Below are 27,164 nucleotides of genomic sequence, written 5' to 3'. Positions count from 1 at the left end.
GGAGCAGGAAGACTGACCTCAGGCAGGTAATGCTACAAATAGCTGATGGCTGAGTAATGGCAGCTCCTCAAGAAGTTATTTAGTCAACCATGTCGGGCTGCGGTCGGTACAGGTAGCGGCGCCGCTCGACTCCGCCCACAGCGATCGGCCTGTGTGTCTCCTGTCTTCCTTCAGCTGCGAGGCTTTGACAGTGTGTTGAGTTTCCTCTCCAATAACTCATGGGCTACACCTTCCTCGTCTTGTACTGACTTGTGCTGAGTGGAGCTCAGCGAGTCGCTTTGTCTTGTGAGCAAATCAATTAGATTTATATGTTTAAATGTAAATGTTTGCTTCCTGTTTGGCCTCATGTGAACAATGGACCTGTTGAGTTTTTAACTTCAAAGTTTGTTTCTGCATTACAATCCAGAGTGTTCTTTTTAAACTCGTGTTGTTATGTCAGCCAACAGATGAATTGTCAGTGTACATAGTGATACGACTTCTGCTGCAGTGATTTGGACGTGTTGTGAGTTGTCCAGCATGAGAACTGCATGTACCAATACACCCGCAGTAATCTACACATGTACAGTACATGCATACATGCACATGCACATGGGCATGCACTACAGAGGAGCCCTGGTGCAAAGGTAAATCAGCCTTATCCTCCTCCACTGTCATATTGTGCAGCCAACAATTGATCAAACCCACAGAGCTTCATTGTTCCCAAAGTTCCCTAAGGATTCCAAATATGTCAGATTGAATGATTAGGAAACGTGTCGAAACTAATGGACAGGAACAAGACATAAAAAACATGTATTTTTTGGCTGCACTATTTCCATTTGATGAAATAGTGCAGCCAAAAAATATTATAAAACATGGCGTATGGAATTTGACTCTTCTTCTCAGTATAAATGCTGCTTCAATAAAGAGCTAGAACCAGAGGATGAAGAATAGTGCTATAGGTGATAAAGTAAACTCAAACACATAAAATAATCTTTCTATTCTTTAAGACTGTACTTAAAAAAATGAAATCATACAGCTCGACTTGAACACTGTGATTCACGTACTGTTCATAATCACAAGTGAGAAATTAACACATAATTTGCCGTTTACAAAACCATAAATCCAGTTTGCTCCTTCAGAATAGTTTGATATGTGCGCCTCATTATATCTGAAGGCCGTCTTTCCTCTCAGACGTCCACTGCTCCTCTAATCCAATTAGACCGTAAGCCGGGAGTATCTCCCTTATTATCTGAAAGTATTACATATTCCCATGCCTTCAAAATCAACGCTGGGATTTCTTTAGTTTTCCAAGATGAGTCATGTTTTAATATCCCTTTACAGGCATATCCCTTTTTTCTGTTTCTCCCTTAAACTGATGAGCTCCACTGTGTTTGGTTCTTGCTTCTCAGTGATCATCAGAAACTTTATTTCTTTGTATAAATCAAACTTGTAAATTATCTCGATGCTGTTGCTTCCAACCCTTCAGAGGTTTTTATGTCGTTGTTAAAAATGAAGATCATATTTAAACTTTTTTAAGTACTTTGAGTTTTGAAAGTACTTGCACAGAGCGAGGGGGGAGGAGCCTTCGCACCAATCTGATACGAAGGCTAGAGGATGACCTCAGTGCTCAGATCTGTTCACCACATTCGACTGGAGGCTCGGAGCTAATGACGCTTGCTTCCTGGTGCAGGGGCCCGAGCTGGACTGCCTCCCCCCCCTCTGGTGAAGCTTGAATCCCTGTGCCCTCTATACAGTGATATTTAACTGCTGAGTCACATTCTCTAGAGGCGATGATGGAACAAAAGGAATAGAGGACACAGGCAGAACCACAACATGTGCTGCCCCAGTGGTTAGTGGCACGTGTGATGCATGTGCAGGATGTAATATGAAGTCCACTGGCAGCGGTGCTTCCTGCAGACTGCGGCCTATGAGCAACATTATATGTGTCTTCCCTTCTGTTCTGTTCTGTGGATGCCAGACAGGCTAGTAATTCAAACTCCTTGTTTACACAGTTCTTGTCAGGCGGCCGGCCGTGTTGTCCTCTGTGTAGATGTGCCTGGGTTTGTGTTTACGCAGGAGTTAGCGTTTATGCTGCCATCCCAATAAAAACTGTCAGAATCCAGCAGACGCCGTTTGACGCACGGCTCACATGTGGGCAGAAAGTGGCACTTTAAAGTGGCAGCGGGCATTTCTCATCGACGTGCCCCTACAATTTGAGCTCAATCATAAAATACACAAAAGGTCGAAGAATGTTTCTGTCTCAGCCTGTAGGAATTTAAAGAGAGACTTTAAAGATAAAATGTGCACTTTGAAAGACCATATAAATTATTATAAAAAGTCAAATTTAGTATTTAAACTGAACCCTACCATCAAGAGAAGGCAGCTAAAGGCTGGTTACAACAATAAGTGAAACGAACATACAAGAATAAGTTTAATTTTGTGTTTGTAAATGTATCTTCCTTATGTGGTTTCAGGGTACTATGATTATTTATTATGTATTTATTTTAAGCAATCTTTTGCTTTTAATGCAATATTCCTGTTTTAGTGGCCTTTACTGTACATGATGTCCAATCAGGTCTTGACGTTTACAGGTTACACATCACGGCTCAAGAATTAACGAGTGTTGAGGGGCTGTGGCGAGTTCAGTCACGTCTGTGAAAACACACAATACAACCACCGGGAACACTACACTACATTTTTTTGTCAGATAGGCTGATGAAAGAAAAGTTATATGAGCTGCAGAAGCTGGTGGTTCGTGAGGAGTGCCCCCCCCCCTCAGCGTTTTTCATGACCTTGGACCTACAAGTTTGAAAGATTCAAATTCACGAGTTGTGATGTGTGTGCTAACATTTTCAGAAATAGAGGCCGAGGAAGATCTTGTTTTTATTGAATGGAGAGTTAATATAAAGTGATTTAACACTTATAGGTTTTCTTCACATGTTTATAATGTGTCTGAGGAAAAGGTTGATAGAACATTCTTCTTTCCACCACTCTTAACTTTTGAGATTTGTGCAGTTTCTTGGAATAAAAAAACAATTTTTCATGTTGACTTCCTTTGAGTAATGGTTTTGGGCAATTTTCTGCACCATGTGCATCTGGATCAAAATTGCAAATAATATTTGTACAAGCAATAACATTGGTAAGAGGTTGCAGCTGCAAATATTACATGCAAAAGTCCTGTTCAGCTGTTATAATGTCAATGTAATCCTTGCACACATCATTTTAAAACAGTGTCGCTTTTTCACTTTGTCACTTTAGTTTGGGAGGAAGTTATTGTCGTGGGATAAAAAAAATGCGGAACTAAGAATAAAGATTTCCTATTGTTTCATGACTCAGGAAAATCTTGAGAGAAATGTTGGGTTGCGTTTTGGGTAGCACGTAGAATTCAACAAGACCCAGTTGTTGTGTTGTTAAACTTCAGACCCTTTGTGTCTTTGTGGGAGCTGCAGCAACACAGATGTCGTAAGTGGGGTAATGGCTCCTCTGCTGTTCGGCTCCTCTCATTGTGGGGCTCACCACAGTGTTCCTCTTCCTCTTCCTCTTCCTCTACCTCTCACAGTCCTCTGCTGCTGTGGGTCGACTCCTTTCGACAAACTTCTAAACATACTGTCTGTTTCTAATACACTCTTGACACTCTTCTTTTCTCAACATCATTCTTTCTAGATCACATCTCAACTGTCGGACTGTTTCTTTAAGATGTTCGGCTCTGCTCTCGAGGGGCATGTTTTTCATCATCCGCACTGTAGCAGCGTCACAATCCTGCCAACTTCCTTTCAAAATGTCTGCTTTGGCCTCGCTGAACGCCATTTTCCAGCGCAGACATCTACTGGCATCGCTCGTCTCGGCCAATCCCCGCTTGCACTTTATTTAAATGTTTGGGCAATGTGCTCCTGAAGGAACGATTCAGTGCTTTGTTCTGATCATGTTCTCCCCCTGTTAGAGTTAATACCCTAAATAACAAAATAATAATACCCATTTAAAGACCAGTTTAATGACTGGAATGGTTTTAATATCAGTAAGAAGAGAGCCATGCCACTAACAATACAATGGCCTCAATTCAATCAGCCTGCACAAGCATCAAACAGTATTATGTAATTAGAGTATTATAAGTTATGTAACATTTTAAAAACTAGGTAAGTATTTGTATTCCTACTACTTTTAAAAGAGGAACCATGCTAGCATTAGCACATTAGCCTGGTCCTGCTCTTTGCTTTATGCAGATGAGACGCAGAGGCACGTGAAGATGTGGTTTGGCAGTTGGCACAAAGGGAAACGGAGCGACAGGCTCCGACTGGATTATCAGACGAGGAATCGAATTCCAGGAAACAGGGAAGTCCAAGGTGTTGGATGATGTCCACTGAAGAAGCTGTTTGGCTTCCTTGATATTTCTTCTTTGAAATTAATATTTAAAAGTTCTTTGCCTGGTTTTGATCTGTTTCCACCACAAAGTAGATATTGAGATACTTGTACTTGAGTATTTAATATAATGTAACACTGACCATTCTATTTTTTAAGTACATTTTACTGATGTACTCTTACAGATAATTAAACTTATTAAAGACTAATACTTGTAATTCTAATTTTAACTTCGGTACTGACACGTTCGCTTGAGCAAAGGATCAAATTACTTATGCCACTTGTATTTTTGATATTTATATATTTTTTTTTATTTAGTAGGACTGTATTCTTATGTTTGATCTGTACCTTTTGTGTTTAACCTATAATTTCCTGTTTAGTCTTTATTTCAGTGTCATTGGAGGACTGGTTTTAAAAAAGAAATTCCATGGTATTTCTTTTACTGTGCATCTGACAACTAAGCTTATTATACAAACATTGATTTGTGCAGCTTCAGGCAAACAAATGGAAAAGATACGGCAGTGTGTTGCGGTACATCATGGAGAATGAGTTGTCACTGTATGACAAAAGAAGAAAAGTGTTTGAACAGAGGGAAATAAAATCACCAGTTCTTCCAGTGCGAGACCTGTAATCACTTGACCAACAGATCTGCCTCAGGGCCGTGGGACCCAAGCGTCAGGTAGTGAGAGCAGACGTCTCTGTGAGGTCACATCCGGAGACGAGCTCAGAGCAAGTGTCCCCTGGAAGTTCGTTACAATATGAGACAGACCTGTTTCTTTGCACATTCAGCATTTTGCAAAGCTGATCCGTCTCCTAAGCAACAGCTGATCTCCTCTTGTAACCTCTGCTGACGTGATGCGTTCAGGGAACAGTGTTCAGGTTCTGCTCACCTGGTTTAACCTGCACATGAGAGGGAAATTAAATTATCTCCGTCACATGAACACAAATGAGCACAATAAGTCAGATCCCCGCCTACTTTCCTTTATTAAACAATGAGAGTGGAAACTGTTCCATCTGGATGACCCCCGCCCCTCCCTCCAGCTGTGAAACGTCTGTGTTGCAGGTTTTAAACAGTTTTAATATTTAAACATTAACATGGTTTCCTGCCAGCTGTATAAAGTCTGTCATATAGTCAGTCTTTTCCTGTCTGGAGGATGGTGTGTTTCAACCACTTGTCAAATGCACGAGAAGGATAAGGCAATAGATTTTAATTTAACACATCTTATTTAAAGTAAAAATGCATTACAATGTGTTTTCTATGCAATAGGGAGCTTTACGATTGTCATATAAAATCCTATGGTGTTTAATTTTATATACTATACATTCTATAGCATCCTTTTGTCAACTTTTTTGTAATTATGTAAAGATTCTGTGCATCAAACACAAGTTTTAATCTTTAAAGTTAGGGCCCCCTCTAGTGGACAGAATCCATAATGTATATTGGAAAATGCATGAATGCACAAATCGTCCTCCCTCTGTTTCAATGGTTTTTTTATTTTATCTTGGAAAACACGGCCTCGCAAAATGTACTTTTACACATTTGTATTTATTTTGTGCACAGCTCTCTGTTGCTGTGGTCGTTAAACGTGTTAAACTAACCAGGACTCACAGGGAGGAAGGATTGTGACAAAGATCAAAACAAAGATGGACAGGTTGATAGATTCCTTTAGCTTTGAATCACCTTTGTTGTAATCATGTGAGATTCAGTGCATCATGTACAAGTGACTCTTAATCTTTAAGGTGAGTGCACCCTCCAGTGGAGCAGATCCATATTGCACATTGGCAGACGCATGCCTACACGTGCATGCTCAGATCATCAGCACAGCCTGATGATCTGAGCAGAGACTGAGAGAGTGAGTGCAGTCGATACAACATCTGCTTCCTCCCGTTACATGTTTGAATCAGCATCTGGAAAGGTTCATGTGGACCCACAGACTTTTTCTTCAGACATTCAAACATGGTTGATGATCTGTTGATGAAGATGTTCCAGTTGATGAAGATGTTCCAGTGTCTCTCTCACGTTCACACAATGTTTCATGTAGTTTTATCAGACATTACATTCTGTTTTTCCACTTTTTGGAACTTTACAAACAATTCATCACCTTCATAAGATGAGAAAGATGTCACTCTTAACTATATTTGATTTATTTGAATGACGCTGCATCTGTGGTGACTTTATAATCACCTGAAAATCATCAAGATTTGGAATCATTGGCTGCAGAGACATGTTTCCAGGAAATCATTTTTATCCCAAATATTCATGCCATGATTATCTCAATGTTATATTTACTGACTTGTTTACCAGCAGGGAGACAGTTTTTTTTAATGCTTTAAAAAATTCTCTGTTGTGAATGTGTGGGAGTGGATGTACAAAGGTGAAAGAAGAAGATCTGTCATTTTTATGAGCAGGCTTGGATTTTTGCTCGTTATTCATATCATAGTAGGGCTATTCTTTTTTATTTATTATCATCATATTTTACTATTTTATTGAATCAACTTTCTCTAATCTCTCTTAGTATTTTTATATTATATCTTTATGTTTTTCTCATCTCTTATTTATTATCGAATCTTTATCTTATTCTCATCTCTTTTAGTATTTTATTATATTATATTCATCCCTTTATCTCTTTGTTTACGTGCCTTTTGTGTTTCCCCATCTACATATTTATGAAATTTACAGTAGCGTTTCATGTTACTGTTAATATTGTTTTGCTGTGTGTGTGGATGGGGGTGGGTGGAGGGGTGTAAATGGTTTTATTGTTTTTATCCTGTGAAGCGCTTTGTGTTGCATTGTCTGCAATAAAACTGCCCTGAATCAAGTCTGATTGTCTGAGTGACTCATGAATATACATTATACAATTAGCTCTTTCTGATCTTTTCTCGTGTGTGTGTGTGTGTGTGTGTGTGTGTGTGTGTGTGTGTGTGTGTGTGCGTGTGTGTGTGTGTGTGTGTGTGTGTGTGTGTGTGTGCAGCTCCCTGTGCTCCACCTGTGTGGACGTGTTGTTGTTGTTGTTGTTGTTGTTGTTGTTGTTGTCCACCAGTGACTTCACATGGGCAGGTTGTCCTCCGGAGTCACGTGGTCACGCTGAGCATCCTTCGCGGATGCAGCGGCTGCGCGTCGCGTCCTCTCCAGGTTCCATGGACCAGCTTCACCGCAGCAGCTCCTGCTCTCACTCCGCCTCCTCTTCCTCCGCGGCGCTGCTCTACGACACCGCAGGTAGGTTCGGCGAACACGTTGTTTATCTGTGTTTTTAATACATGTTGAAGCGCGCGCACGCGTCTTGGAGGCGTCGAGAAGGGGAAAAAAATCGATGCAGAGTCGGTGTACGGTCACTGGACACGCAACAAAGACATGCATGTGGCCGAGCCGAGGACATGTGACCGTGCGGGGACGTGAGCTGAAGTTTTTTTGCATCCATGTAAATAGATGCTGCAGGAGAGCCTCCGTGCAGAGCTGCACCGAGAGGCTCACACGTCTCCGTCGTGCAGGTGGAGCATCACTGCTCCGGAGGCGGTGTCTGTACTCATAGTGTGTTGATAGTGGTCGTTGCATGTGCACATCGTCCTGAGACCAGCAGCTCTGCAGGTGATGCAGAGTGCACACATGCAGAGGCTGGGGGTGGAGGTGGATGTAAGGTCACTCACATGTATAGTAATGACTCAGCAGCCGTCGTCCACTGAGGAGAGGGAAGGTGCTTCACTGGATTCCCCCCCTGGCAGCTGCTCATATTCATACTTGTTTGTGTTCTGGAGGAAACCAGATGGTTCTGGTAACGTGACACGCTCCGGCCTCAATGTTTTATAAAGAAGGAATTACAGAAGTGAGTGTGAGCATCGATCACTGCACCACTCAGGTCTGAAGCGGAGGCTGCAGACCGTGGGGTCGGAAAACCCATGAGAAGGAAGAGTAGGAATCCAGGTAAATCGATTGAAGGGTAAAGACCCCTTGTGATATGTTTGACCCTGTCAATATTTAGCATTATTGTTTTGCACTAACCTCTGTAGCTCAAGGTAAAACCAATTCATTAAGTAATTAAAGGCCATGTTAATAATAAGTATATGTACAGAACATAATCTTGTCGTCCAACCTACGCACTGGAGTTTCAGGGTTAAACAGCGTTGCAGTGTCGACGTTTATCAAATTAAGTGTGTATACATATACATATATATATAAATCTCTATAGTTTATCATTTCTCTGTCTCCTCCGATTAGCAGCAGTTATATCTTAGAGTCTGTCACATGAGGAGAGACAACAAAGATGAGGATTTCAAGTTAAAGGATGGTAACAAAATATTATGGATGTTTTTAGGTCGATCAGCAAAATAAAACAAGACTTTTTGTTTTCTGCTGCCGGCCGACATCTTAGAAATATGCTATCAACAGCTAGCTTAACGTAAGCTAGGCATAGCTTCGGTATTTTTTTTATTACTTAATTTATTATTCAGAGTTATGATACTATAATACATATTTTAGCTGATAGATAAAGAACTTGGGGTTTGAGTCTCATCAAACACTCTTTTATTCCCTGGTGTCTGACTGAACGACTCATTGACATACAGAGATATTTCTTCTTCATCTACATTCAACTCTTTCTTTGAAGCTTATTTTAGAGATGGTCTATATCTTCAGCAGCATCACAGTGTGGAAGTTTGAGGCCTTTGTAAAACTACGAGCTTCTGTTTGCTGCCCACTTGTCTCTAAATATAGTGACACATCAAAAATAGCTGCCAGCTGTGCCTGAGAGTATAAACCTGCCACTGGCTGCGTATTTCATGCGGCATTTTCCTCCCGTTACGCTTTTTACATGTTATCATTTGACACTGTTACTCAGGGACACTGCTGCTGCATCTTGGGATTAGCGCTTTTCAAGATGATGGGGATTTGTTTGAAGAAATACAAACAAGCCAGTACAGCAGAATGGTAATGGCTCCAGCCAGATGTTGGGAACACTGGGTTTGATCTGGCTGGACTTTCTGACAATATATAAAGATGGATGCGTTATCACCTCCTCCCACTACTCGGAAATGAAGCCAAAATATTCCCCCTACGAACGCTGCCATCTTTTGGAGACTGAGACCAAATGTGATTCAGTGTCATGATGCTTCCTCCCGTCATTATAGCATCAAATAACTAATTAAAACCAAACCTACTGCAAAAATGAGGAGTTGAACAAACAGTGTGATAAGAACAACCTAAAATATTATAAACCATATATTTGACCAGAACTTTGACTTTTGACTTTTGACTTTTTAGTTTTAGTCCATGTCCCATCCACTAACAAGAAGGACGCAGGTTTCATACTGCAGCCAACCACTAGGTGGCGATCAAGATGCTGTGGCTTCACTTTTGGGGAGCTCTCATGTCATACATCTTAAAATACAGTCTACGCTTTCTGACCATCAGCAGAGCTGCCTGGGAGTTGTTGGTCTTCGTCGTGCTACAGGCGGATCTGTGTGGTGTAACAGGTTAATTGTGGTTTGCAGCAGATCTCACACTCTCCCGCTGCTCTGTGAGTGAAATTGTGTCAACGTTACTCAGTATGTACTGTGAAACTCTGCAAGATGTCTGTGCTCTGAGGCCAAGACTCATTCTAGTTCGGTTTCTGATCTAAGTAATGATTCTCCACTTTCTTTGATGCAGTACAGATGATACTAGTTACATGGAAATACATATTTGCTGTTGATTCAGGGCTGCTGGTGAAAAAGTCACCTCACCACTTATTATGCACTTTTTTTCTATAGCAGCTTTTTGATTACAACATCTTATCACACACACACACACACACACACACACACACACACACACACACACACACACACACACACACACACACACACACACACACACACACACACACACACACACACACACACACACACACACACACACACGTTTTAGTGCTCATCATCCCAACCCATCATATTCACATGGACACAGACCTCATGTGTTGCAGACGTGTGGACAGCCACAAATATATATATTGAATTAATTTACAGATAACATAATAACATAATGCACTGTAAAATGTAAATACTAACATAAAGGTAAAATACAGTTCAAATATTTGTACTTTCCATCTCAGGAAAGTGTTGTTTCTCGTTGTGTTACCTTTTTTTTGGGTCTGTTTTGTGTCGACATCCTCAGCTGCTCCCGACCTCCCACCAGAACATTATTAACGTGCGTCACCTATGCATGTCAGCGTCCCCTTCACACACTCAAAGAGCCTCTCCGATTACCTGCTGGTACGAGCGGGCCGGGACATTCGATATCACCGTAGCAGTGATTCAAGTGGTGTTAGGGTGGGAATGAGCTTGCTCAGCTCTGACCGAGGTGATCACACACTCCACTGGTGGGCAGTCAGGATGACACCCGGGCCCTGCAATGTGAGCAGAGCATATTTCCCTCTAGATGAAATGCTAGTGAGTCGACAGAAACGACACGCGATGTGGGAGATGCTCAGAATAGTTGAGTCTCTGGGGGCAACTCTACGCAGGGTTAGGATACAAGTCAATGCTGTTTATTGAGCTGTCGATACAAACCTGATTTACTTTGTAGTATGTGTCACCAATTGCGCTTGTGCACTAAGATGATTCTGCACAATTAAACAATCAACATTCTTGCTGCATTAACGGACCCAGTAGCTCACTGTAGCTCATCTCTGTAGCTGCCTTGTAACCGTGACATTTTGTGCACAGTAAAGAGGTAACTCCCCAAACTGTGCTGCATCTCACCACAGCACCTTTATGTGTGCAGTGCTTTGTGCAGCATGCCGGCGATGAGACAGCTGCAAATCTCTCAGAGGGAGCGAATGAGTCAGCGGAATAAAACCGAGACAGATGTCCAAGCCTCTCTTCTTTTTTTCTTTTTTTTTGTGACAGTGGGAAAACAGCAGCTCCCAAACCCGAGCCGGCCATTTGGGATTCGTCAGTTATATCACGTCAGTTTCCATGACTTATTCATGTGCAGACCACCTATTATTCAAATGCTGTTTGGGTGCTTCACTCAGTCTAATATATACAATTTTGTTGCCACCTGCTTGCACACAATGACTCACACAAACTCCACACTTTTAACTTCTTCATGCAGCCAGTTGAATGGAATAACTCTTCATTATGTTCTGGTCAATTTGCCACTTAACCACAAATTGATTTAATTCACTCAACAAGCAGAAGAAGCAGAAACTCTGTAGATCTTTGGTAAATGGTGACCTCTCCCACTGCCCAGACAAATGACAGACGGCGTGTTGTCCTCCACATTAAAACCAGAATAATCAGTGGCGTCTATTTTGGCATCATCAGGATAATGAAGCAGACCTAAGGTGCCCTCTCTTGTTTGTTTGTGTCTGTGTGTGTGTGTGTGTGTGTGTGTGTGTGTGTGTGTGTGTGTGTGTGTGTGTGTGTGTGTGTGTGTGTGTGTGTGTGTGTGTGTGTGTGTGTGTGTGTGCTTTTCAAAGTCTGCATGCCAGCACCTCTAAAATCTCTGTAATCGTGATGTTTGTTTAATCCGTAAAAGTTTTTTTAATGATCCATTGTATGACATCAACCCCGTAGAAAAGCAAACTGTCTTCTTTATTTTTAAGGTTTTCCAGATACTCTTGCTGCTTGTCACCCGGCTTTATCGCCATAGCAACTGATAAAAACATCACACAGACACGAGGATCATACGTTTATTCATAAAATCAACTCAAATACCATCTTGTGGGTGGAAGCAGATGTGAAATGTCACGATGCATCAGAGTTAGCTGCTTGATTTATTACATCATCTAGTGTCTTTATATGTGTTGAACTAATTTCCAACAGAATACATAGATCGTTTAATAGGGTTTGAAGTACATTGTGTTTGGTTACTGTCAATATGTTCCATATTTGTATTCATACTATAGTAATTCAGTGTTTCCTGTCCTTTCTGCAGGTTATGCCACCCCAAGGGCGTCCTGGATCTCCAGCCGTGAAAGAGAAGGGCTGAGCTCCACCCCCCCCCCAAGTTCCTGCTGCTTAGCACCTTCCCCTTCTTCCCTCTTATGATAAGTCCCCTCGCCCAACCTCACTAGCCCCCCGACTCCTACACCTGACCCCCTGCCACCCCCGCCATCCTCCACAGCAACACCTTACTTCGTTCCTTCTCTCCCACTAAGACTTACCCTGCCAGTCCCTTGCGATCTACTCTTTACCGACTAGCTGCACGCCAGGCCCCATGGCGACAGGAGGTCATGCCCCTGAGATAGACGTGCTGATCAATCTACAACAGGTACATTTCTTTTTTTTTAATGTTTTTTAAAAGATGAATGTAGTAAAAATGATTTAAAACACGTGAAACAGACACAAGGGTTGTGGCTTCTTTCCATTTGGAAGAATTTAAGAAGTCTTAAATCAAAATTTCTCAAACGTAACTTTTGAAAACAAAGAAAACCACTTGTGCTTTATTTCCTCCGGAGCCAGTTAGTGCTGCCCTGGGAGGATTCTGCTGTCTTTTCTCCAGCAGCTCCCTCAGGAGGTTCACTGTCCTCCCCTTGTGAAAAAAGGCAACAGCTTTCCGTTTGATTTGAATTGACCTCATTAAACCCGAGAGCTCTCACAAACGACCCATGAGTCCCATGAGCAAGCAAAGTGACGCAGGTTCTTACAGTTCTGTGTGTTTATAGTCGCATATTCTGTGAGATGAGTTTATAACATAAAAACTGGACTTGGGGGAAAGGCAAAGGAAAAAGGTTTCAAATTGGAAAACACACAGATTTTTTCTCATTTATTTTATGCAAATACTTTAATATAATGTGTAAAGTATACGAAAAAGGAATAGAAGAGTAATCTTATGCTCTATTGGCAACAACAGCATTCGAGGCATATTTTCCTGGACTGGATTTAACTGTCTGGTCTATTTGCAATATGAATAATACAAATACAACAGTATACACACTAGCAGCAGTGCTGGTTTGCAATGTGGGATGTGATGGTAAGAGATGTTAAGGTTTCCTCTTGCAAAGCACTGTGACTGTGAAGTCTTTAGGATGGGAATATGGACATGCTAAGGTGCTAAGGTGTGTTATGGACGTTTTCTGGAAGCTGGTGAAAGGAGATCTCAGGCTGCAGCTGATGTCTTACGCAGAAGATTTTACAAAAAGATTCCCAGACCTTTGCGAACACAGAGATATCTGGAGTATGAGTGTGTAGCAGACGCGACTGTGTCAGTTTGTACAATGGAATAATTCTCAGTGAGCCTGTAAAAGGGTCATTTCGAGCTGCAGATTCCACTCGGAACATTAACGGTGGCAGCTTGGCTGAAAGCTTCAGACTAGAAAGTGAAGCGAGAAAACAAGTCTTCAAATGCTTGTTTGACACAAAGCTTTGAAATGGTTTTGGATCCAGTGTTAACTCGGCCCTCAGCTGCAGGAGCAGATACTGTGACACATTTTCACAATCTTCACACCAATCAGCTGCCAAGCAGCTTCTTTATCATCGACCAGTGAGCAATTCCTGTGGATCACATGCATGCTGGAGGCTACTGGGAGCTGAGAATGTGTTGGATTTGGTGTTGCCAAGTTGTGCATCTTTCCAGATAGAGACGGTTTTTCAAAAGGAAGCATTTGGCTATAATAGTATTCTAACCCTCAGGCGAATCCTGCTCTTTGAAACAGCCTGTGTATCATAAATGTCAAGAACAAAGAACATGTTTATGTTTCTATTGACATTTTATATTGTTGCACTATGGTTGAAAAATGAATTTCAGTAAGATGTGCTTAAGGTTTAAACATAATTCCCGATAAAACAATAAGAGGGGCAGATTATATTAGATTATTCTTCTTTCTGCTCCTTTTCATTAAAGATTTGAGATTTTGTTTTTGCATTTAAATTGCTTTATTTGGTTTATGAATGAAATAAACATACATATATATATAAAATTCAGTTTTATCAGATTTTACTGACCAGTTTGATATAATCCTAATTCTTCCTCTGAAGAAGGAGATGAACTCAAATTCAAATTCTTCACAGATTTATTTTACCACTTTAAGCAAAACAGCAGAGATTCCAAAAAGATGATTTACTTTAGTCTTTAAAATGTGTCAACACTGGTACGACGATGGTATTTGTCTCTGCAGAAACGATATAGTGAGAGAATTTTGTCATGCGAAGACAAGATGATTATCTGGACTGAAAAGTGCAATGACTTGTCAATTAAAAACCGAATTGTTCCCTCCAGTGTCTCAGCACAGCCGTGAGTCACACGTGGATCCGTGAGAAATGCTCTCGTCCTGCCGAGTGCGTTCTATCTGTTATTCAAGTGAAACAGATTAGCTTGTGTTCTCAGGGATAACGAGCTCCGCCAGCTAAGTAGCTGATGTGTCATGATGCGCAGTGGGGACCATGTTATCCGCAGTGCAAAGCATATTGTGCCACTGCTGAAGGAAATAAAAAGGGCTCAACGTTACATGAGTGGACCCTTAAATGTCCCCCCCCCTCAATTACTCTGTACTTAGAATAACCACACACATACACTGCATCCATAGAGACACGTCAGCATCTTTGCACCATTACCGCCTATAGGTTAACGATGCCACTCGGGACGATGACAGACTGAGGTGGAGGAAAATGTGTGAGGAGGATATTAAACTCTCCTCTGGTTGCCACAGAAACATCAGCAGCTATGACCGGCTCGCATCAGCTGCAGTTTGTGAGGAGACGCTTCCCGGGTGCCGGCGGTTTTGGTCATGTCTGCAGATCATTTGTTTTAAATTGAGAGGTCTGGGGTTTAACTGGAAACTATATTGGTGTTGCATTGGAGCTCAGTGCTCACAGGTGACACGATACACACTGTAGGTTATAACGTCTGAATCTGGATCATATTTATCATAATCCTGAGAGTTGAGTTTAGAAGAGGGGGGGTGGAGAGGTGACACAAAGCGCTGCAGGGCTGAGTGGCAGGTGAGTTTTGAGGCAGGCAGGACACAGCAGTGCAGCCAGGAGTGGTTGCAGGTGAGAAACAGAGGAGCAAAGTCAGACTGTGTCTGTGTCTCTTGATTCTTGGAGCCCTGTTGATATCTCTGCTTGATGCTTCACAGGTTTACAGTGGAGAATTGGGTCAGCCACGCCCCTTTAGATACCTGCCACTCACACACACACACACACACACACTCAACAAACGAGAGAGAGAGAGAGAGAGAGAGAGAGAGAGAGAGAGAGAGAGAGAGAGAGAGAGAGAGAGAGAGAGAGAGAGAGAGAGAGAGAGAGAGCCGAGATCCTGACAGTAACAGTAATTCTTACCCTTTGAATAAACCTGATCATGGACAGAAATAATCTAAATATACCAGACTTCTTGATCACTAAAGTGAGGGTCTTTGATCTCTCTCTCACACACACACACACATAAAGAGTCAGCAGCTAATAAATATTTGAATGTGTCTATCTGGCTCAGCAATTCCTTTAAATATGAAATATTAATGTTGTAGTATGAGCTGGACAGTTGATGAGAAAAGCTAAGACAGCCTGGTTTTACCTGCAGCTCAGCTCAGACCACCGGACTGTTCTCGTTCTTACTGAAGCCTCCAGACACAGACCAGTGGCAACTCTCAAAATAAACCACTTCATTCAGTTTCTCCATCCGAACAGAGAGACTACTGCAGACTACTGCTCGCCGAATTAACAACACGAGGTCAGACGGACACCTGACCTTGATCTGGACTTTCAGGCACGATAAGTTCACTATTCACATAGTTCCTCCACCACCTGGGCTGGGGGGGGGTGCCCTCCTCCTGTGGCCCCTCCACTCCGCCCGACTTCAAAGCTGACATGAAAGAGCATCGAGCCATTTGCTCCAGTTGGAGCGTGAGCAAAGCACAAGCAGGTTTCCACGACTCATAGCTGTTTCAGGTGGGGAGTAGCGTTCCCTCTCATGAAGTCACGGTTTTACTCTGAAAAGGACAGGATGTCACGATGTGAGAGGCTGGAATTAATCAGAAAATTGGTTTGGTTTGTGCGAAAAACAGTCTTTTACAGCTCAATCAATTTAAAATTCCCTCTTTTATATCAGGTCTGGCTTTATATCTGCCTTCGGCCCTGTGCAGATAGGTAGCTCCGATCATTAAACGTGTCCTGTCCCTTCAACCCACTGGTAATTAGGAGGTAATGGAGCCCTGGCACAGAGACATCTGAGACCACAGAGCTGTAGCCGGCGTGCTCACCGTGCCAGCACCAATGTGAGGCAGAGGAATCGTCCTGTCCCAGTGATCTGACCTATCAGAGGCCCCACATGGCTCCGGCAGGACACTCCCTTCAGCCTCAACTGTCTCCAGGGGCCGTCTAGTGCATTAGCTCTGTTCTGCTTAGCACTTTGTCGTATTGATTTGATGTCCTCCCTTCATGAAGCTCAGGAAATACAGACATGTTGTGCCTGTTGTACCGTGGAATCATCTCAAAATACATTTTTGACATTTACACACGAAGCAAAACCACTTAAATGTGGGTGGTAACAATAAAAAGCATTGTTAGAATCTGATTTTGTGGCCATCCACATATTTCAATTTGAAGTAGTTTGATTCAGTGTGTTTAAACAAAGTCTCTATATTGTGGACACAATGTTGTTCTGTGTTCTTGAGGGATTTACATTTTACTTTCACATAGCATGAATCTGCTCCTTTTGCGGTTTGATGAACAGGTCTTACTTATTTGTAAAAAGGCAAATTCTCCTGAGTTCTCCCTGATTTCTGTCAAATTGTAAAAGTCTTTTTCCTTTCCACCATTCTTCTCCAGGTGAAAGTGGAGGAGGAAGATGAGGAAGGATCTCTGGAGGACGAGGAGGAGGAGGAGGAGAACTGGGAGAAGGCGCTGTCTGTGGAGCGCTTTGGGGACATTTTTGGTGACTCTGCTTCTACCAGTGGAGACAAGATGGGCCGACACTACACTGAGAAAGACTTTGAGAGTAAGAAAAGCACCGTTTCCATATCTTACCTGCAATCATGCATCCAGTTTCTATAAAAATAGGTTTTCTAATTCAAAAAGAGGGCGGAGAAAAATATCTGCTATGCACCTTTATCCTCTTTTTTACTGTTTGTCCATTATTGGAATGATTCTGCTCAATTTGAAAAGCACTGCAGTCAATTATTCACACTGAAAATACACAGCCCCATTTCTCTTTATTGGATCAGAATCATTTTTAATCGACAATTAAATCTGAAATGAATCATGACAAGAAACAAAATGGAAAGTCAGGAGGAGAGGGAGCATCTCAGACCACTTGTTCCTTTTTTAAACCTATACGGCAATGTGTGCTTAAAAAGACTTGAATTAATTTACGTAAGATGCTGTCGAGGTCGGTGTCTACACGTCAAACTCAAAGCTCTGCAGCTGTAATACACATTTCTAAAAGGACACTGAACGTATATCGTGATGTATTTCTGACCTTGTGTGTGATGTTTTCAACGCAGATCACAGACACACATTCCACCACACGCACCACCCCCTGTCCGCCCACCTGCCCCTGCCCCTGCCCCAGCGGCTACGCAAGCGGGTGCACAGCGCGGACAGAAGACGCAAAAAGAAACGGAAGAAAAGAAAGACGTCCCTGCCCCCCTCCGATGTTACGCCCACAATCCAGGAGGTAGACGAGGAGGAGGCGGAGTCTGAGACCGACGGACTGGGGGCGGCCGCCACGCCCACAGAGCTACCTGGCATGCAGCCACAGGTAAAATAAGACTGAAGGGCTGTGGTTTCTTTAGGGTATTAAGGTGGTAACCTGTGTGGAATTGAGTGCTTAGGCTTAATGGTACCACTAACACCAGTGGTTTCAACAGCCTACTCTTAGCTACACGTTAGCACATTCCACTCCTCTCACTGATCTTCCTTTTCCTCTCAGTTTAGTTTGGGGAGCCAAGAGGACTTGGAGGAGCCCCTTCCACTCTCTACCGTCCACACGGAAAATGAAGAGCGGTCGTCGTCGTCGGGGAAAGCTGAAGTCACGCCGATAGAGGGGGCGGCTCACAACGGGGGGAGTGCTGCTCCTAGACAGGATGAGGAGCTGGATGGGGAGGAGGTGGATTGCAACAGGTACGGTATCACAACATCTCAGGAGTTGAAAACAGGTTTAATCTGTTATAATTGAAAGTTTTGGCCAACAGAACACAGCTATAAACACCTTATTATGTTTGCTGCAGCATCAGCATTAATCTGCAGTTGTGTGTGAAATCTAATATTCACTTTTCTTCAGACTCTTTCTCTTTCTCTTCATCAACTTTCCAGGAAAATGCCTGGGTCTGTAGCTGCTAAGTGAACAGTAGCCAGTGGCTTGTCTCTACGAACAGGTTTTGAATGTACAGGAGCCAATGGGCTGTGAGATTGGTTCGTGGCTAAGTGTTTCTGTCTGTGCTGGGCTGCTCAGTGGGTTTAATAGAAAGCTAGAGCTGCTTCCTGTTGTGGCTGGGAACAGGTGGGTGTGAGCAGTGAAGCACAGCTGTGGCCAATATGACCGAACACATGAGTTAGAGATGGTGAAACCCTCTGTAGAGCTGTACAGTGCTGGATGATTGTTGGAGCTGATAAGATTTAATAGATACAACAGCTGTGCTGCTCATCAGACGGAGTCTTTATTGATTTGCATAGTGATTCCTGATTGATTTCCTGAGGGGGGGGGAACAAAGTAGGCACACTGCAATGCACAACTATTGATTTATGATGGAATGTCTTCTCATAGAATCATAATAAAAGGGAATATCAACACAAATACGCTGTTGTTGAAAGTTTAAAATGCAGAAGATGATCAAATCATAACTGAGCCTCGTGATTATATGAGACATCCTACTCTTAAACAATTAGCTTTGGTTATTTGATGTAAACACAAGTTTATAGGCTGCGGCTGCGGCTTCACTATTGATTCTATCAGCAGCATCAGGCCCATTCACACTGGCCCCCCCCCCCACGTGATACATTTTTACATATAAAGTACTAATTATACTGAGGCTCGGCTAAACACTTGGTGGTTGTTATTTACTTAGAAATATTCATCCACATTGCCCAGTGCGCCCAGCTCATCAACACTTTAGATTAAATATTTGAGTGTGTGTGTGTGTATGTGTGTGTGTGTGTGTGTGTGTGGGGGGAGAGAGAGAGGGGGATGCTTATATTGAGTCAGAAATAAGTGTTTTGTCAGCTAATTGTATAATAGAAGAAGACACGGATAGCAAAGCTGGATTAAAGATGATTTATTTAATATTTTGTTCCTTCTAAATTTGGAACTGAACGCGTCCATCACATTCACTGAGGCACGTGCGTCTCTGAGCCACAAGCAGCACAAACCTGAAGTAAACACCCAGTTGTATCTGTTCCTATCACAATCATATTCTTTACCTTTTAGATGCATGTGGACTTTACATTAGCAGCTCGAGTGTTTCCTTGTGAACAGGAGCAGCTTCAAACAGACAATCGATACCGTTCTTAAGCTACTTGTGATCCACTAATGGTCAAGAGAAGACCCATCTGTTCAGGAAGCATGCAGAACCATCACAATATGAATTATTTGGTGACGCCTTGAATTATGCATGCTGTTTGCTCCTGGGAGGTCAGGGTCTCCATGGTGATTCAGGTATTTTTTTTTTCTGCTAATGCCTGGTTGTTAAAAACGCATAAACCCCATCATGCCTGTGCTGTGTGATGCTGTGTGTGGATGAACGCAGCCGGGGGATGACTCAGAGGCTCCATGAGGAGATCCTGGCCTGCTGCTGTGTGGGGAAGCCCCCTGCTGGTGGACTCGTAGAAATACAACAGAGCGGCACATCATAGAGAAACTTTGTTTGCTACTTTGGCGAAATGTTCTAATGTCACCTGAAGCTGTGGTTCCTTATTGTGCCATATTCAGCCATCTGGTTCTCTGGATCACAGCGGTGAACAGGCACTGATTCTCAGGCGTCAGGCCGTCACTTCTCTGGCCTCTCTGACGGAGTGGTTGACTTTAGTGTTCCAAACTTTAGACTTGCACGGTCTTTACCTTCAGCCCTGAGTTCCAGAATTCCTCTCTCCCACGTGATCCTGCCGGAAACGCCAAGTTTGAGGTGGCAAATGTTGAATAATGGGCAAAGTGGTGCTTTAATTCAGCCCCTGCACATTCAAATACATGACATGTGCAAACGAGCCCAAGGAAATGGAATTAGCATGCTGGTTGGGTCACATGTTTATAATATCTAAGATGCATCCGGGCATCTTCAAGATCATCTTATCTTGTCCCTGGACATTGACTGAGATGTTGGGGATTTGATGTCTGCATTAGTCACAGTAATCAGGCCGAGTACATTTCCCTTTCAAAGCTAATCATTTAAACATTTAATAATCATGTGTTGTTAATGCCTCTCATCCATCTCTCTCTCTCTCTCTTTGCTCCTTGTCAGTGTTCCCCCGGGATTGGACCCCTCAACGTCCACCACGGCCTGCGGCTGGTTCCGCAGGAAGCCCGTCCACCATCGCCTGGCGGGCGCCCAGCGGAGCAACTACGACCTGCGGGAGCGAATCTGCATCGGGAGCATGACCGCTCTGGAGACCGCTGTCTACCAGCAGGTGCCCACTGATGAGGCGGAGGCCCAGATGTTGGCCAGTGCTGATCTGGACGACATGAAAAGTAAGGAAGGTGTAGTGAGAGATGTGAAAACGAACAGTAACAGAAGCAGACAGATTTATTTAGACATTAAATCGGACCAAGGGAAATAAAACTACACACACTTTGTGGCTAAAGGTCCAGATATAACACAAGATGCTTTTGTTGGAGCATTTTTGTACAGTTCAGTTCCCTCTACTGGCGATGACACGTATCACTACACACTTGTCTTGTTTGCCTACACAACACTTTAAATGGTTCATAAAACATAAAGAATAAGATGTATCTGCTTTTTATACGAGTTAAAAAAGAAAGAATGAGCAGGAAAGAAAAGAGTAAAATCTGAAAAACAGAGAAGAGGAGGTTGACGAGGAGTCAGGAGCTCGTGTGGCCGGAGAGAAACTCTCTCTCCCAGCATCCAGGGGCTTTAATTAACAGAGGCTGCAGTCGATTCCCCTTCAGCAGCGACCCTGCCCCTGGCCTTTCCTGCTTTACCAGAGCACAGTAATCATTGACTGTTTAGGATCTGGAAACACAAAACAGGGCAACCAGAGTCGCTCAAAACAAGCTATCGGATTTGCAGGGAGGGAACATTGACAGGCCGCGTGTATCAACCACTTTATGTCTCTCTGTTCCACTCTGGCTATTTTTGGTTCTTTCCGTGCTCTCAGTTTAAAACAGGGGGTCTTCCTCTTCGGTGTGAAGTCCTGATGTGAATGAGGGTTTGGTCTTCATCACAGTATCTGTCTGGATCTTTAGAGATTTTGTTATCGAAAGCTTAAGCTTGAAGTAGGAGGTGAATGTTTCACCTGGCGAAAAAGAAAAGGCTGAATGACGTAGACCCTTTTATATATCATGCGTAAAAACTGTCTTGAAGCGACACACACACATAAATTGAATGTATGCATACAAACACAGACACTGTATCCAGATCCCAGCTTAATGTTTGACTCACACCTGTTGGAGTCCAGTCAGACCTCGACTCCTCAGGCCACACAGGGTTTCTATGGAAACGCAGGGACAGGGATGGTGCAGCCCGCTGTGATAATTACCAACGTGATATCTCGCAAAGGCAGAGTGGGGGAGCTGACTCCCTATAGGTGTTATCACATTATTCTATTATGGTTTCTCAGTACATATTTCCATGCATGTATCTGTGTGGTGTTCGTGTGCCCTTTTTCGGATTAATGAAATTTGCTTTGTCAACCATTGGATCCTGACTTTAACCCCCCGATGCATCACGTGGTTGGAAAGTGATGGTGGCCCCATCGAGACGAGAGGCATCAACCCCACTTCATGTTACTCTCCCAGTGGATCAATGGGATGTGGACATCATTAAAAAAGGGCGGCACCACCGTTCAGTTGACAGGCGTGTCCCACAAAGTAGACCGTCCCTTCTCAAAACTCGCTCTCGGGGTTTCAGGCAGTGAGTGTTTGAACCATTTATGCATCTTTCTGATCGTGGATCCAACAGAGGAATTCTGCCCGAGGGTCTAGCTCCAATTTTGTATTTTTGTTTGGTCTTGGTGGAGGAGGATATTTTCAAATCCTCTCAAAGTTCAGATTTTCTGCTTCAGAATTGAGTATTCAGAAGTTGAAGACCCCGAGCTTTTCGTTTTTCTTGGTTATTTCGGACATACGTCGTATTGCACAGCCAGTACGAAGAGGCAGGCTGGTGGACCCAGGCTCTTTGGAACGGGGACCCAGGGCGAGCAACGGCGTCTGACAGCTGGAAGCCCTGGATGAGCAGCGTGTCCACTCAGAGAGAGGAGGATAGGAGGAGGTACCGACCGTGGAGATGACAGACATTGAGGGAAAGGAGAACCAGGGGCAGGAGAACTGTGAAAACCAGCTTGACGCAGACCACCACGGACCAGCGGACCATCAGAGCAGTGTCCAGAAGGGCACGCCGAAGCAGCACCAGCGCGAGCACCACAACTCTCTGTCCAATGTGGCTGGGCTTGAGGACTTGGAGGAGTTCGTTTTGGATTTTGATGATTATGACTTGCTTGAGTCGATCCACACTCAGCTGGGGTCGCCTGTCGAGCCCACCCGTAAGTTCTGTGCGGTTGTGTGTCTGTGGAGATTCACCTCCACCTCTTGCTTTAGTAGCATTACATTTCTGTCCATTCGGTGAAAGGGTTTTAAATCACACTCGTAGGAAGGTAGTGAAAGTTACGTCAAGCGTCTGAGCTCGTGATGCAATCACAACGCGATGGGAAACTCATTTGCATCAGCATTTTATACTATTTTTACATGTAGATCAATGAATGGAAGTTCATGTGTTTCCATTGATCGGAGCCCACTGCTAGCTTGATTAATGGTAATACGGAGCTTATTCATGGCCACAACCAGAACACGGTTGTCCACAGTATCGAGCGAATTGACGCGGTGCTCGACTGGTGCTGCTTCCTGCTTCCCTATTGATCCAGTGGCGCCCATTTGGCTTTGGGCTCAGCCACAGCTAGAGCAGAAAGACATTTCATTGACAAACTGTGTGTGGTTCTGCTCTTTGTATTCCCATCTGGAAACAGCACATTAGTCCTGTGAGGCCGGAGAAGTTAGATTCCAACACGAACGAAGAGAAGAGAGCAACCTGAGGTTTCTGAGGACGTTTAAGTACTGATTGATTGTGGGGTTCAGTTGTAGCTGAAAACATGGACACCTAGTTCCTGTATTTATAAAAATGTGACACAGGGATTTAACTATAACTTGACTCTGTCTCACATTTTGAATAACATATGGTTGTTTCTCTTATAGTTGTCTCACAGCATATCAAGCTAATAGCATGATAGTGATATTTGAGGTTTATTTTTCATCACTCTCATGGAGAGGATCCATTGATCCACGAGTCAATACTGAACCCTTTTGATAACTACTACATAGATTGCTGGTCCCCAGGGGAGGAATCATCATGACTTTGTTGACCCTCTGACATTTTCTTTATAGCCACCATGAGGTTGCTAGTTGTGGTTTTTGTATGAAATGACAATTACTGACAATACTAATGAACGGCCCATGAGTCTCAGCTATACTTTAATTCTGAATAACCAATATCAGCCTGATATCACACACAACAAAGATAAACACCTGATTAGCCTGAGCGTTTAAATTAGCTAAATTAGCATTTAGATAAACACTGCTTTGCCAGGATAAATGCATATGGGAAAGGGCGGATACTGTTTTTTTATGGGGAAATATGTGACCATGACTCTCCTGTTTTCTATATTTCATGCATATATTGATCACTTAAATGTGGAAACACTCATTTCAGAGGTTCATGGCATGTCTGCTGCCTGACTGACATCGTAAATCCAGATTTGTGGGCTCTTGCAGATTCCTATTCCTGAATACGTCAAAAAATGTTCCCCTGTTGTTTTGAGTAAAACTAGATTTTAGATTATTTGGTTATAGATGTGCTGCATATCAGATTTGTGCAAAAATTGAATTTCGTCCAGGCTAAAAGCACAAACAAATCCTAAATCAGATATGTGGACATCATGGTACCTGCCAAAAAGATATATTGCTTAACGATTCTGACATTTACTGGATTTTGGTTTTTCAATCTTGGCTTCTCATCTAATTTCTAAAGTACACAGAGATGAGTATTATAAACATGACATGGTTGCTCACACGGGGACGTTTCCCTCTTAAAAATGGCTATAATCATGTACATGTGGGTCTTATCATTGGCCCCAGTGAGCAATCAAGATGCTGCACACGTCCAGCTCACTGCTGGAGAAGTAAAAGTCACAAGTTTATGAATGTGCTCGAAAGCCAGAAATGTCTAATGTGAACAAGAAATTGTAAAAGGCCTTGGCTTCACCTTTTAAAGGCTGCATCTGTGTCCTTTTCACCCACGGTTATTTACCCTGTCATTGCCAGTGGTGAAAACAAACAAGGGCGTCCGAATCAGCTGAAGTTCACACAAGGACGACCTGTAAAGCTTCTCCCCCCTGGGATACTCGACAAAATGAAACACAGCCAGATTTAATCTCCATTTCCATTTCTCTCTGCTTCCCCCGAGGAAGGCATGACGCAGCCGAGCGACACACACACACACCCACGCACACACACACACACACACAACAAACATTGGTTGCGCTCTGGGTTCTTGTGTGTAAGATTGAATAAGACAGTCTTTATTTAGTAGGAAATCAATCATATTCAGTCCTTGGCCAGTCGGACTGGTTGGCAGCCGCTCCACACTGAACACCAACCACCTGTGTGCCTGTGCATGCTGCGGTGTAATAATGACAAATCATGTCCTGCAAACACTTCTACTCTCACATCTGGAGGATGAGTGCCTCCCTGGAACCGTTAGAAAGAGATTTCAGACTAGTTCCCTGTGCATTAGCATCACATTCGGACCAAGATGATGTATTGGGCTGCACAGTGGTGCTGTCTCCTCACTGAAGGAAGGTTCTCGGGCTGGATCCTGGTTCTGCTGGGGCCTGTCTGGGTTTCTCCCACAGTCCAAAGACATGCAGACTGGGTTCAGGTTCCCTATGAGACTCAGTAGGTGTCAATGTGAACGTGAATGCTTTGTCTCTGTATGTTTGCAATATGCTGGTGACCTGTACCCTGCCTCTCACCCAATGTTAGCTCCAGCTCCCCCAACAACCCTATAAGTATGAGCACTGCAGATAATAGATGGATGAATGGAAAATATTTGTGCATATGTTAATGTTTGTATCGTCCTTACAAGTCAGTTTTATAGACTGAGGTGTAGGACGAGCCTGGAAAGTAGGAAATTAATCTAAACACAGTTAAAAACAATATAAATATCATACACTGGTTGTGTATTTTCCACAAGAATCTCAAATGTAAATGTTCAATTATACTTCATATCCCTAAATGTCACCGAATATTATAATTTGTTCTTTCAGTACAAAAACAAATACGAATAAATACTGAATAAGTTATAATTTTGCCAAATTGTTTTCATCACCAAAAGTAATTTTCTAAACACATTTCCACACACGCCTCTTACTTTTTCATTTTCCAGTTGTTTTCTCCAAAATAAGTGACCACCTAAGTTTCCCAGTCTTTTTTACTTCTTCTCAATCAATCTCCTCATTATATTAAATTCAATATAAAATGATTTGCAGGTCAAGGGATTTGAAAATGGAATCGCTCCACCTCTGTAACAGTTTCCTGTGGTGAACGGATTCTCACTCACCCATGAAGCTTTTGTTGCTGGGTGGATGATTCTGTCGGCTGGAAACCTGGACAGACCTGGAAATGTGTTTTTTCGAATACTCTTAACGTGCAGCACATTTTCTGACTTAGAAACTTCACAGTCCTGAATATCCTCGCTCTACTGCCGTGGTCTCTGACGCATCACATCTCCATGTTGACCTTCTGCTCTCAGGCCACAGATTTGAGGACAACCCCGGGGTGAGACGCCACCTGGTGAAGAAGTCGTCCCGATGTCAGCTGACCCGGACCAGCAACAGCTCCACGCCGCTCTCCAGCCTGAAGAAGAGGAAGAGAGCTGCCGAGAAGAAGACACATGAGGTCTGATGATCCCTCTTCCATTGGACGTTATTTGTCTCTGGCAAACATATCCCATCTCATATTCCAGTTTGGTATGAAACACCATGTGTCTTGTGTTTGTTGTCCTGTTTCCTCTCCAGGTGTTCGTGGAGCTCAACGAGCTGATCGTGGAGAAGGATCATGAAATGCGTTGGAAGGAGCGAGCTCGCTGGATCAAGTTCGAAGAGGATGTGGAGGAGGAGACCGACCGCTGGGGAAAACCTCACGTGGCCTCGCTCTCCTTCCGCAGCTTGCTGGAGCTTCGTCGCACCATCACGCACGGTAAAAAGATGAAGATGACGATCAAGCACTGAAATACTTGTTAGAAAAAACAGTCTCAGCATCCACTCTTGTCCCTCCTGTACATTTCCCTTCATTAGGTGCCATCCTTCTGGACCTTGAGCAGAACTCTCTTCCTGGAATCGCTCACCTGGTGGTGGAGACTATGATCATCTCTGATCAGATCAGAGCCGAGGACAGACCCAGCGTTCTGCGGGCGCTGCTGCTCAAACACAGGTCAGGAACCAGTCAGGAACCAGTCTGGAACCAACCTAATGGAGAATATTTATGACTAAGCTTTTAGGAAGGGGTGAAAAACAGCATTTTTGCTCGTCTCAGACGCTCAGAGGTGAAAACACAGGCTCCCTTCAACTGCTGTGGAAGTAGATGGAGAATCATTAAGCTTGTGTTGTGAGATTCAGATTCGCTCCTGTTTTGCGGCTGC

The 27,164-nt window shown here is 43.3% G+C and overlaps 1 protein-coding gene across 3 annotated transcripts in view; it reads left to right on the top strand.

Annotated features, from left to right (window-relative positions):
* The first annotated feature begins 7,442 nt into the window (after window positions 1–7,442).
* slc4a3 (solute carrier family 4 member 3) overlaps window positions 7,443–27,164 on the top strand; it is a 32,449-nt gene continuing 12,727 nt past the window's right edge. For 2 of the 3 annotated variants that reach the window (XR_004698207.2, XM_035175231.2), the window contains exons 1-9: window positions 7,443–7,552; window positions 12,248–12,583; window positions 17,077–17,245; window positions 17,751–18,007; window positions 18,179–18,369; window positions 20,700–20,926; window positions 26,277–26,422; window positions 26,542–26,722; window positions 26,821–26,956. Coding sequence is in view for 2 of the 3 variants with exons in the window: in XM_035175231.2 (XP_035031122.1) it covers window positions 12,530–12,583; window positions 17,077–17,245; window positions 17,751–18,007; window positions 18,179–18,369; window positions 20,700–20,926; window positions 26,277–26,422; window positions 26,542–26,722; window positions 26,821–26,956 (1,361 nt within the window). In the remaining variant the exon portion in view is untranslated. Of the gene's footprint in view, window positions 7,553–12,247; window positions 12,584–17,076; window positions 17,246–17,750; window positions 18,008–18,178; window positions 18,370–20,699; window positions 20,927–22,283; window positions 22,957–26,276; window positions 26,423–26,541; window positions 26,723–26,820; window positions 26,957–27,164 lie in introns of those variants that run through there. The other variant, XM_035175234.2, reaches the window with a different exon arrangement.

The sequence above is a fragment of the Hippoglossus stenolepis genome, chromosome 13 (assembly GCF_022539355.2).
Source record: "Hippoglossus stenolepis isolate QCI-W04-F060 chromosome 13, HSTE1.2, whole genome shotgun sequence".
Lineage (NCBI taxonomy): Eukaryota > Metazoa > Chordata > Actinopteri > Pleuronectiformes > Pleuronectidae > Hippoglossus > Hippoglossus stenolepis.
Note: the sequence above shows the minus strand (reverse complement) of the source record. Positions and strands in the feature narration are given on the sequence as shown.